The following is a 13914-nucleotide window of genomic DNA, read 5'->3' on the forward strand; positions in this document are numbered from 1 at the left end:
AAATATTAGCTAATATTATCATCAATTAAAAAAAAAAAAAAGCAGCCCTGCAGGCCAGCTTTTAAGAAATGATGCTTCAAGGTGCAGTAACTTGTCCGAAGACATATATTTAGAAATGTTAGTTTTGAAAACCCAAAGGCAATAAAACCTATGCTCTCTTAAAAAGGGTTCCAATATTGTTAGCCTTTCCCTCTGTTCCTCCTGCTTCCTCAGCTGGTCTTTTACAGAAGAGAAAAAACTTATTTCATTGACTCAAGGTACTTAAATGCTGGAAACGACCTTAGAAATCACTAAGCAAAGGAGTAGCAAATTGCTTTCACCAGACAAATCCAACTGATAGCCTCTTCCTGGAATGATAGGTCAAAAAGGAGGCTGGGAGGTGCTGTGATGAGAATTCTGAGAAAGGCAGAAAAATAAGATAAAACAGTAACAGCCACCCACGGGCTGAGTGATAGTGGTGGGAGGTGGGAGGACAAACAACACAGGTCAACCAAGTGCTACATTCTGAAGCTGCTGTGCGAGCTTAATACGCTCATTAAACTAACTCATTTAATTCTCACTAAACTCAGGGCTCAAGGTTACAAGTTCCAGGCGCACTCTCTACCACCTACTGGGCTCTGCATAAGCATGCCCTCAGCTTCCTTCACTACAGGTCAGCCTCCTATCCAAAGCATCTCACATTGCTCATACAATATAAAGTCAGCCCATTAGCACCATTCTACCCCTTGATATACTACACATATTTTACAGATTACTTAGAATATTTTTTCTATATCTTGACTACAACAAGGCAGAGTAATTCTAAGTACATATGAGGTGAACAGCCCCCTGAGGGGAAAAAAAAAGATCTAAGTAGAGGGGAAGAAAAATGTCTGAGCAAAGCTCATGCCAAAATAAACCACTGACTTGCATTAGTCTTTGATGTGCAACCCACATCTAAGTAGTCCTACTAGTAACATTACTCCTAATCCCTGATAAGCTTAATGCTTGCAGTTTTGGTCCCAAAGGGACCCTTTTTATAATCAAAGCATTTAATTACATGATACATCTAGTAAATTTTTCTTTGAGGTATCCAATAACAAAGTTTCACCTGGGTCAAAAATACTTCCAACAAAACCATCTCATATGCATCATCCTTCCATCCCTTTCTTGCTATAATAATTCATTTTTAGATTAACACTTGAATTTAAAACATCCGTGATGGACTTCTCTACTTTTTATTCACCCTCCAATACCAATTACCACAATTAACTGTATACTTTATTGAAACACTAAAAATAATTTTGTATCACTATTTTAAAAAAAAATGTAAAAAAATCTCAAGTGTATGGTACATTAAATATTTGCATATTTTAACATATCTAAAGTGGTGATATGTGGAAGGTATGTGTGTGTGTTGGTGTATGAACATGAATATCTCCCCAGGAGATTCTGTATTAGTAAGTCTGTGGTGACCATCCCCACCCCATATTTTCAAAAAGCTCCACAGGTGATTCTTCTGTCACACATTTCCTGGCTGAGAACCACAGAGAAAGTGTATTTCATATAGCTTTCAATACACATGCCCTCATTTAAAGTATGCCCCCAAAGAAAACAATTTCTGCCATTAATTTTAAATTCTAGTTCTAGAAAGTTTTGCTGGATCAAGGTATCTTGTTTTTAATCTCCCATTAAAAAGTGTAGCAACCTGACTTTTTTTTTCAGAAGTAGAAAATAAAATTTTTAAAGCCTACAACTTAAGTTAGTTTAAAAGATGGTTCCTATAAAATCACAGCATCATCAATTAAGCAAACATTTATAATTCTCTGCCACACTAATATTTATGATTTCTTACATAATTTTATTTTGCCTATCTTAAAAATGAATATACACTTGCTCTCCTCTTATGTAAAATATTTAAAGAGTAAAATGTTAATGCTTTTTTTCTTTGAAAGAGTTAAAAGCCCTTAAAACATCTTATTAATATAGCACCCAATAATAACGATGAAGGCACATAAGGTACAACAAAATTATTTTTAATCAAATGTTAAATTTTTTCATTAAATGTTGTGCCCATCTAAAATATATACAATGACAAAAAAAAATCAGAATTTTTCTAAATCACTTACTAAGGGAATATATATATATATATGGAGTGTATATATATATATATATATATACACCAAAGAAATACGATATTTCTTTGATCCTAAGACACATTTTACATTTTGACATTTCTGAATTACAAATGTGTCTTATAAATCGCTAGCATGTCATATTGGAAGCATTTAAAAATTTCTGAATGGTGCTTCTTACAATCAATGATACCTTAGATCTAATGAACTAGTGTTTATAAAAAAATACTTTTTCAAATTAAAAGAGGTAACTTTCTTTTTAAATGTAACGAAACTGTCCCATTCCCAAAACAACCCCAAATTTGTGAAGAATGGCCAATAAATTTGGTGAAGCAACTAAATTACCAGAACAAAAGCAACTGCTCTGGTAAGAATGTAATAGTTTAAATAATAAACAAATTGTATTAATTAAATATTATATGAAGTCATTTCCACAGTTTTAAACAAATAATTTTATACTATTCCATCTTCCAATGCTTTCTAAGTATTCTGCACAGCCTACACATTGAAATAAAATTAAAATAAAGGAACATTCCACCTATGATATGCTGTAGATAAAGACTACCTTGCTTTAAAATAAGTTTCTATCTACAATATAAAATGATCAAAGTACAGTATATGCATTCATGCTAAGAACAGAAGCCAATGTTTAATGAAATGTTTAAACACAAAAAAAATTTAGAAATTAATGTCTATTAACGCTGCAATCTACTAATACCACACTAAGTCCTATCATTCTCTCTCTCTAAAATATCACAAATCAAAACACTATGTGACCTCCTGTCTAATGTAATTACTGCCTGCAGCACTTCAACTGTTTTATTAAAGTATTTAGGTACTCCTTGCATATTTCTAACTGCTAGCATTCTAGCGACAGCAGTACTGTGATCAAAAGCGTCAAAAATGTGATAGGTCTTATGTCAAACTTAGCAAAGTAAGACAATTAACTTTTCTCTCCACCGTTTTAAAAAAAAATAGTGAACGTAAATATCAATTTTGGGAATTCAGTATGAGGATGAATAACATCCTTTCACTCAAACATTACACAACAATACAAGGATAAAGTGAGCCTAACTACACATAATTATTTTTCAGCTGTTTTAATTAAGCGTGTCACACATTTCCAAGATGGGTTTCTAGGAGACAGTACTGACAACTGATTAGGTAACTTCTACCATCAGAATCATCAAACCAGTGCAATACTTGTACACATTTTATTTTCAAGTTTGCACCTGAAGGTCCAAGGGTGATTAAAAAAACTTGGGATCAAAAGTCACTGAAAAGTCTCACTTTCTTTTTTATTGCTACTTAATCCAAGTGAATGTCACTTAATTTTGATAATGATAAATGTAACTAAAGTAGTTTGAGAGAAATCCCAGTTAATGTAATTTCCTTAAGGACAAGGCTAAATCTTTCCAGAATATTAAAACTTCGTACCAATGTCACAGTTTTTCCCATTACCCCAAGGAAATGATCTGAAACCAACTCGAAATTATTGGACTGAATTCAATTACCCTAGAAATAAACACCAAACTCCCCCTCTCATCCACTTTTCCAAAAAAACAAAATAAATAACGTACTATTTCTATTTCAGAACCTACAAGAAGAAAAGACTTTATTTTTGGCGAGAATCCTTAAAGACCTATAGATCATCAGAGGGAAGCAAAAACCACCCAACGTTCAATGGCTGGTGTACTCCATCATTTCTTCTGGTGCGGGGTGGGGTGGGGGGGCTTGACAAATGTAACTTAAGAATTTTAGATAAATAGAACAATGAGGAATTACTGGAATAGGAGACAAAGCAACTGTTCATGGGATCAAATGAAAGCCATCATTAGAAACGGAAAAACACCAATGGTTTTATATATATGTGTATATATGTAAAACCCAAAGGAGAAACAAACAGCAAATTAATGAAAAGCAAAAGCAAAAACATAATAATAATAAATAAAACAGGAAACTTATCCCCAACTTTTCTGCTACTCAGTTTACCTTGGAGGCTAATCTGAACAGCATTATGCAGAGCCTACAAAACACATGACGGGCACATTGTTTCTGGTATACAAGTTAATGTTTTAAAATCCACCAACACTACTCTACATTTTGTGCAACTGAGAAATTCACTTCAGGCAAGTGACCAGTAAGTACTTCAGTATAAGCACTATCTATGCAGAATGGCAAATAGTGTGAAACAAAGCAATGCAAGCATTTACGTGGAATTCAGCTTGATGCTAAATCTGGCTTCATGCTTAACTGTATTAAAAGAGAACGGCCAAACTGCCAATGTATTTCTTTACAGTATTTCTTATTTTACCATCATAAAGGCTAAGAGCTGTAACTATGAGCAATGTCAATTAGCCAAATTGCTCTTATTTTCTATCCAGTTTTAAAGAATATTTTATTATCTAAACTACCAACTTCCTATTTTTCTCTGTATGTGCATGAAAATAGACGTACAGAGAAAGAAAACTCTACGTATGACTTATGCAATAAATATACACAGATATTACACACATACTAATGAGACTGCATGATTTTTATATCAAAGTACACGCTTTTTTCAACCACATGGTTCTTTGTTGTTGTTATTACGAGTTAATAGAAAAATTCTGCAACAACTAAGCACATGCTGCTAATGATCCATGGTTTTAAGAATCTGTAGGTTAAAAAAATACAATTCCTAGAACACTGTTATCAAACAAATAAGTTTTATTGGCATCTAAAAACAAAATTCACCCAACATTGAAACGTACTTTAATATTTATGTTGTTTTCTTTTTTTCTTTTTTCTTTTTTACTCACTGCAGTATGAGGAACAAATCACAAACACTTACTTTGGAGAAACAGAGACCATAGTGTAGATTTTACAAAATCACTTTTTAAAATCTCTGTATTGTGCTCCTCAAATATCTAGAGCCAGTCTTTGCATAAAATATCACAGCTTTGTCTACTACCTTAAAATTCTGCAGCAGCCTAAAGATATGGATAAGATATACCACCGTTTGCTATTTTGAAATATATCTATTACCATATCCAACCTAATGGTAGTATCTAAAAAATTCTTTCTTCCATAGGAAGTCTCTGACAAGCTGTTATTCATTTCCTTGAAGTTAAAAGAATCTGGGGGCAACATTTATATTTTATCAGAAAAATAAAAAAATGTTTACCTACCATGTTCATATTAAGAACAATGTCTATACAAGTCAGTTGTACAATTATTTTAAGAGAAAGGTGAACATGAACATCAGATTAACTTAATTCTGGCAGACAAAAGTGAACAACTATGGTCCAGTCAGCCATTAATCTATTACAGAGAGATGACAACTTTACAAAATGTATCTTTTACCTACTGAGTGATGATTATGTCCCCTCAGTTTCTGTGCTTTCTACCACTGGTTCACTCTCTATATCAGCAACTGTGTCACTCTTCTCCTTGTTTATTTCACTTGAAGATGTCAGTTTTTCATAAAGTTCAGGATCACTCTGCGCTGGTAAAGGTGGTGGCTGAGCATGTCTCTCGGTATTTTCACCATTAACCTGAGGCACATTATCACCTTTTCGCTGAGAAGTGGCCCCTTCAAAAAAATCAAAAACCCGAGCATGAGGAGGGGGGACCCAGGTGTTTTGAATTCTATCTCGTCCAAAACGACTTCCATTAATTTCTCTGCAGAAATCAAAATCTCTGTCATCCCTATCCCTTTGCCTCTCCCAGGGTCTTCTGCGGTCATCAAAATCTCTGTGAACTTCTTGTCCAAATCCTCTGTTCCAAGGACCACTTCTAGGATCAAACCGATAGTTTCCAGACCGAAATCTACCTCTTTCTTCATGTAAGCCTTTTGGACCACCATAGACAGGCAGAACCCGATGCTCTCTCTCGTCAAAATCTCTATGCCCCCAGGGCTTCTCTTGAGTAAAGCCAAAGTGGTCTCTTCGACCAAGATGATCTATGCCTGGCCTCACAAGATTCTCTCTAATATCTACAGGAGGTCGTCCAAAATGATCTCTACCATCTAATGGAGGCCTTCCAGGACCTTCTCTTGGATCTACAGGCCGTCCAACCACATCCCTAACATCCACCGGGGGAGGTCTACTAATGGTTTCCCTGGTTTCTATGGGAGGAAACCGGTAATCTCTATCTCCTTCCTGTTGAATGTTATCATTCCCAAGTGGTATCCTTTTTTCTGGATTAGCAACATTGTCTACACTTTGTCTTCCAGGAACTAGAAAAGGTCTTTCAGGTGGACTAAAAATATCTCCTGGAGCAAAAGGACCACGGGGTGGTGGATGGAGAGCTGAATCAAGCACCGCTGGGGGAGGGAGTCCCCGCTGAGGTGGAATTCCAGGCTGCATTAAAGGGAATCTTGGTCCAGGTGTCTGTGGTATTAGTCCTGGACGAATGTCTAACATTGGCATTGCAGGCATCCTTTGATTAGAAAGATTTAAAGGGGGTAAATTTTGAGGCCCAGCTGGTGGCTGTGTTCCCAAAAGTCCAGAAGTATTTGGAACACTGGGTGGCTGTACTCCCATAAGTCCGGAATTGTTAGGTATATTTGGGGGTAGCATGCCCAGAAGTCCAGAACTACTTGACACACTTGGTGGCTGTATTCCCAAAATTCCAGAGTTATTTAGAATATTTGGTGGCTGGGCTCCAATAATCCCAGAACTATTGGAAACATTAGATGGCCGGACTCCAAGAATTTCATTATTACTTGATACATTTGGTCTTTGGACTCCCAGAATTCCAGAATTGTTCGTCACATTTGGCGGCTGTCCTCCTAAAATCGCAGAGCCACCTGAAACATCATTTGGAATCACTAAAATGGAAAGAAGAAAAATAACACAAACAATCATTCTGGTGTGAAAAGGAAACTATGTTTATAATTATTAATGCTATAATTTCCAGCAGTTAGTTTAATCAGCTACTTGTATCCCCCCAAGAATCCACAGGTACACTAGATATTAATAAATTAAAGCTAAAATTAATACCATACGTAGTGAAATTTAATATTAAAACGTAAGTGGGGCTGCTACCTAAAATCTTTACATGAATCTTTTTAAGTTAAATAAAAATATCAGGTTTTATACTGATTCTCCACCTTTAACAAAAGTCTTTCTAAAGTACAAACAATTCTTAATATACTAACAGTGGTGCCATAAAAGAAGGACTTTGGTCCTGAAGATCCAGGGGCAGGACAGGAATAAAGACGCAGACGTAGAGAAAGGACTTGAGGACACCGGGAGGGGGAAGGGTTAGCTGGGACGAAGGGAGAGAGTGGCATGGACATACACTACCGAATGTAAAACAGATAGCTAGTGGGAAGCAGCCACATAGCCCAGGGAGATCAGCTCGGTGCTTTGTGACCACCTAGAGGGGTGGGATAGGGAGTGTGGGAGGGAGACGCAAGAGGGAGGAGATATGGGGATATATGTATACGTATAGCTGATTCACTTTGTTATATAGCAGAAACTAACACACCATTGTAAAGCAATTATACTCCAAGATGTCAAAGAAAAAAAAAAAAAAAAGATGTATAGTGTAGCCAAAAGAACACTGAGCTTGCAGGTTTAAAAAATCTAAAAAAGAGAGTTTAATTCCTGGCTCTGCTACTTAAAGCCTGTGTGTGGCATCATGCAAGTAAATAAACTGCTTTACGGTTGCAGGAAGGGAAAAAAAAAAAAAAGGACTCGCTGCTTTCAAAACTATATTTATCTTCTAGACCTAGCTGGATATCTGGTAGTAGTTACTTATAACTAATACTTGTTTGTTTTAATCTTTCTGTAAGTATACATATTTTGTGCAATCTTATTTTGATAACACATTAAAACAGTTCCAATAGGCCAAAAACAGGAGGAGAAGGAGTCTTAATGGAAAGGTGTCAAAATCTATACTATCCTGAAGAGAATGCCAAATTTGTTTTTAACAGGAATTTTAGGAGATAAATGTTTTACACATTCATGGCACCTAAGAATTAAACACCAATATAGAGAAGTAGTGATTATGATTTAGCTATGTATCTCTGGGGATTTCTTTTTTCTTTTTACCTGATCTGGTGTTTTCACCAGAAGAAATCTGGTGGTCTATAAGATGAGGTACTTTTTCTTCAGGCTCTGCTTGTTTAGTTGGAGGATTAAAAACACTTCCAGCTGGCAGAGTGGAAGTAGCAAGACTGCTGGCAACAGAACCACCTGGCAAAACAAGGCTACCAAATCCAACATCTTTCACAGTTTCTGGAGTCATAGATAATGGCGGCTGCACTAAAGCTGTTTAAAGAAGGAGAATATATATTTCAGATTTAATTAGCTAATCAATTCATGTGCTAGGTAAAAATATTAAGTATGACCAACACTGGTCTTGCCAAAGTTTTAAATGACTTCCTATCCTCTTTCCCCAATTATTTGGTAAGACTGCTCAGTTAACATGACATATGTGAATTCTCTTCTGGTCCCTTTATTTCGTTTATAATGAAAACTAACTTCTGGCAGCTTGAGTGTTTCACTTAATGGCATCTCTGTATCACCTAGCACATTATATAATAACTGATGCTCAAAGTGACAAATGAGTCATCCTGAAGAAGCTAAATTATATTTAGAAAGCTTCATTTTTTAAAAATAGGGAAAAACAACAATTTTTAGAAATATTTTCAAGAGAAATGTTTAGTAAAATAAGGATCCATACTTAAGAACAAAATCCCAGCAATTAAAAAAAAATCATAATTTTTCAAGGATGCCAGTATGGGAATATCTAAATACAGAGAAATGATTGACGAAAACCAACAAATATGAGAGTGAAAATCTGCCCAATCCCGTTGAATCTGTAAGTACGAGGGTCTTTACATTCACTACCTTTTGTTAAATGAGGCAGGAAACTCATCAGGTGAGAACTACACATAAAAAGGTAAAACCATTTCCTTTTTATAAAGATATAAAAAAGGCATAAAGAACGGGTAGAAAAACTCTTCTGTATATGTCACCTGTATGTTAAAAAACTAAGCTAGAGGAGTATAAAAATCACACACAGAATTTCTAGTCAAATTTATTTCACAACACTACTAAATCATGTACTTTGGGATTTTAGAAACTGTTATCCTCACGTTTAACTCTGGACTACCTAGACAAACTGTTAGCACAGAACAGAGCTGTAAAATTGGGATAAAAATCAACCGGGATCATGTATGGGAATTATGAGAATTAGATAAGACAGTGTGAACAATTAGGGGAGCAGCTGGCACACAGTGGTGTTTCTCCTTCTCCTTTAATTGACGCTCGGTTTTCCAAAATGAACAGTGTAAGGAGAAACAACTGGGAGGGAGGCTCTAAGTAAGGTGAGTCTCTGTGAATGGTGAATTCAGAAACGGCTTCTGAACACTTTTCTAATTTTCAGAAAGAATAAACAATTCTTCCTAATTAACCAACAGTAACACAAAAAGGATTCTAATGTTGTCTAAACACTGAAGGAGAGAAAAGAGTTTAAAAAAGTGGGTTATAACACCAAAACGTAAAACTGTATCATATACACTCTCTTTACAATAAAGTCCTTTGGTCTAGTATTAGGCCAAAAAGCTCTCAAAAACTGATGCAGTCATCTCAAAACAATAGAGAAGTAACATGAAAGGCTCTTACTGTCCAAAAATGAACAAACTGAACTTCAAAAAGAAAGGTGAATGCAACCACTTGGAAGTAAAAATGCATTAATCCATAAACACTACTAAAAGTGAAGGAGAAAAAAGTAGAGGGAAGGGAGTGGAGAAGGAGAAATAAGAGAAATCCTCCCCCACCTTCAGTCACTGGATATCACAGGTAATATCCATAGAACTCATTACTCTGAAAAATTGCACTTACAGGCAAGAATTTAGCTTCTCCTGTACAACTGTACTTCAAGGTAACTAAATACTACTAGTTGATAAGAGAAAGTTTTTCTTTACAGAAAAAATCCCTGCTAAGAAATGTGGAAGGAATTACAAAATTCGGAAGGTCACCACTTTGCAACTAATGAAAAGTAGATTCAGCAATAATAATCAAAAGATGAAACCATCTGATGAAAATTTGAAGGGCAACTTTTTTAAATGACCAGGTCCCACTATCTGAATGCTCTGATCCATTATGACATCATTAAAAGTGGGACGGGCTTCCCTGGTGGCGCAGTGGTTGAGAGTCCGCCTGTCGATGCAGGGGACACAGGTTCGTGCCCTGGTCCGGGAAGATCCCACATGCCGCGGAGCGGCTGGGCCCGTGAGCCATGGCCGCTGTGCCTGCGCGTCTGGAACCTGTGCTCCGCAATGGGAGAGGCCACAACAGTGAGAGGCCTGCGTAACGCAAAAAAAAAAAAAAAAAAAAAAAAAAAAAGTGGGACAAGAAGGCACTGCACAGGCTCCTGATGTGATATAATATCAAGTCCATAGCACCCCACTTGTTAAGTATTCTTATCAAAAAAGTTGAAGCATATTCTAAACAAGCCTATGGTGCTAAAAACTTTCTATTTGCAGGAGATTCAAGGAAGATACCACAAAGAAGCAAAAAAACCAAACCCATTATTTGGGATCTTGCATACAGAAGTGAACTGCTTTTCAACAAGTCAAAGACATGAAGCATTTTTAAAAAGGGGGTGTGGGTGGGGCTGCTCTAGATTAAGACATTTTATACATAAAACAAAAAACACAAATTTGATACAACAGAGCAAATCTGAACTGTCATATGATACTGTTAATTTGTTAGAAATCATTTAACCCAAAAAATGCATTTGTCTGAAAACTTCTATGATAAAAAAATTAACAATAATTCACAAAAATGAGAACCAACACATTATCACTATCATAAAGAAAGAAAATTCTTAAAGTAGAAAACTCACATGTTGGTACTACTGGTGGAATAGTAGGTGGTGGTACAACAGGTGGTGGAACTGGAGGTGGCATGAAACCTACATGGAAAAAAAAAAGACCAAAAATAAAATAACAAAAAGTGTTACTTTCTTTTAAATCAAACATTCCAACAGCTATAAATGAAATCCTACATTCTTAAAACAGTCATTACTACCTCATATTTATGAATATATTTTCCATTTAAAAAATTACTTTTATATACACTACCTTATTTGATCCTCCGTAAGCTAAGTAAAGCAGAGAGCCCCATCATGAGCATGTACTACTTATTTACTTGGCATGCTCTACGATGCTGTAAAATCAACGATTAAGTCAAGCTAGGCAACCTGTTTATATGTTAGCATGGTGACTGTACGGGAAGTTAAACATTGTATTTTAAGCGGCTGATAACATATGCAATAATGTCATCTGTAAAATGTGCTATTGTACTTCTCTGATGTATATGCTGTTTACCCACTATATCAGAATACTTTTATTAACCTTGGATGTTACTATATTTTATTTTAAGCACTGAAACAAATCTTAATAAAAAATAAGTAAGGAATAAATAAAATAAATTTAATATTGGCTGTTTTATGATTTTAAATGTCATATGATCAAACTATAAACCTGCTTCCCTAGCATTTTTAAAATATAGAGCTACCATTAAATTCCAATAGAAAATAGTGGCTAAGAATAACGGGAAAAAAAGATATGTGGTTTTCAACAAATGAATGCTAGATAAAGACTCTATAAAATCCATGTGGTATGTTTTTTGAAAAAATCATTTAAAAATACCTTCTGAGAAAAAATTTTAATTTTCAATCACAAATACAGATTTGTGATTGAAGATATCTGATGAGTAGTTTTCCAATATTTAAAATATTAAAAGATAAAGTTCTTATTAAAATCTGCATCAATTTCAAATTATGTATTAAACTGTAATTTAAAAAATTTACATTACATGACAAATTACAATCGTTTTCAGACAATGAATTTACTTTTTGGCCTTGTTGACAGTTTTTAGGAACTCTATTCAATGACTAAGAACTTAAATTACAGAAGTCAATTCAGTACTTCTTTTCTATAGTACACAAATAATTCATGAAGTTCAAAAAAAATAGTTCTGAAAAACAACATATATCGTTTGATCCCTTGTATTATCTCTCTCCTTTGTCTAAGCCTTCCACGATCTAATACGAAAAGCTCTATCTCTAACCTATGCAAGCAATTATTTATATTTAATTGATAAATGTCAAGTAACCTATAGTTTTTACCTAGAAACAATGATTCAAGGAACTTGTTTATCTATAATTTATTAGGTCAAAAAAAGTATTATGAATTCAATTAGCATTTTAAGATATACTATAATTTCTAATGTCAAAATGGAAATCTAATGATTTTTAGGAGGACTAATCTATATAATTTAATGCATACTTTCTGATGAATGGGTGATAACTATAGAGAACTTTTATATAAAAACTTCAACATAAATTTTAAATCATCTTAAGGCATTTCAATGATTTTAAAGGATTCCATTTCTTTTCTGTCAGTGCTTCTTAAAGTGTGGTCCAGCAACAATACGCATCAGCTGGGAACTTGTTCTCAATGCAACTGTCCTGCCCCACCTCAGTTCCACTGACTCAAAAGGAGGCTGGGCCAGCAACCTGTGCTTTAACACGCCCTCCAAGTGATTCGCATGTAAGCTATGGTTTGAGAATCACTGCTCTACAGCGTTTAAACCTGGAAAAAGAACATTTTAAATGATATTCTAAATAGAGTTGAAATGATAAGATGAAAATTTCTTACCAGGAGGTGGTTGTGAAGGGTTAAAACTTGCACGGAGAAAAGGCGGTGGAGGAATTGGACTGAATCCAGGAGGAGGAACTGGCATTGACACAGGAAATGCTGGTGGGACTAAACTAACTGTAGGCACTGCTGGAGCTACTGGAATCTTTTGTGGATAGAAAATAAAAAGTCCATGTATCATTTTATCCATCTGCAACGATTACATCTTAGGACAACCAAAGATAAATTATTTCTGTTTCTTTTATAGGAAAGTAACAAAGTAACAAATTATATTAAGTTGTTTTGGTTTTTTTTTCCTTCCTTTTTGTATTCTTATAAGTGAACTTACTTGAGGTAAAAGCAAGACAGTATTTTTCAACAAACAGTATGTGTAGAGATTGTGAAATCTACCTTACATTCGAGTGATGTAAAGATGTGGATACCATGCTCAATTTTACACTGCCATCTCCTACTACGTTTATAATACCTAGCTATATTATGCGATCTAATCACCATTAGGAAGCATGTCACTAACAGCTTTAAAATGGCTGAATTTCTCATTAATTTGTTTTCTACTCTTAATCATAAATTCTTTTACTCATCCTAGGTACAACAATTCCCAAATATTTATCTGTATTATGGCATGGCTGTACCCCTCTCCTAAAGTTCACACTGTATCAATGGTCTATTCAACATCTCAACTTTGCTGTCTAGAAAGACTTCAAACTTCACACGCATAAAACTGAACTCCCAACTGTCCTTCCCAAACCACACTTCCACAGTCTTTTTCATTCTCAGATAATGGTAACTCCATCTTTCCAATTTCTCAGACCAAAAACCTTGCCTCTGCTCTTCCTCACAACTCAAATCTAACCACGCGCACTGGCCACACCATGACAATACACCTAGGATCTGACGACTCCTCGTTGCCTTCACTGCCATCAGTCCAGTCTGAGCCACCATCATCTCTCACCTGGATTGCTGCAACTTTTAACTGGTCTCTTTGCTTTTATCAATGCCCACTATTCTATTCTCAAAATAGTTGCCAGTGTAATCCTTTAAAACTCTAAGCCAGACTGAGTCACTCCTTTCTTCAAAGTCCTCTAATGGCTCCCCATCTCAGAGTGAAAACCAAAGTCCCCCTAGAGGTCTCACTTA

General features: G+C 35.3%; 1 protein-coding gene across 10 annotated transcripts in view; it reads right to left on the reverse strand.

The window, feature by feature from the left end:
- The window catches only part of SCAF8 (SR-related CTD associated factor 8), a 197746-nt gene that overhangs the window by 115004 nt on the left and 68828 nt on the right, over nt 1-13914 (reverse strand). For 9 of the 10 annotated variants that reach the window (XM_004263691.4, XM_033404423.2, XM_033404405.2 and 6 more), the window contains 4 exons: nt 12778-12922; nt 10959-11027; nt 8156-8374; nt 5460-6927 (listed from right to left, as the gene is read on the reverse strand). In XM_004263691.4, coding sequence (XP_004263739.1) covers nt 5474-6927; nt 8156-8374; nt 10959-11027; nt 12778-12922 — 1887 coding nt within the window. In that variant the 3' untranslated portion in view covers nt 5460-5473. The remainder of the gene's footprint in view (nt 1-5459; nt 6928-8155; nt 8375-10958; nt 11028-12777; nt 12923-13914) is intronic. The other variant, XM_033404428.2, reaches the window with a different exon arrangement.

Source organism: Orcinus orca, chromosome 12, assembly GCF_937001465.1.
Source record: "Orcinus orca chromosome 12, mOrcOrc1.1, whole genome shotgun sequence".
NCBI lineage: Eukaryota > Metazoa > Chordata > Mammalia > Artiodactyla > Delphinidae > Orcinus > Orcinus orca.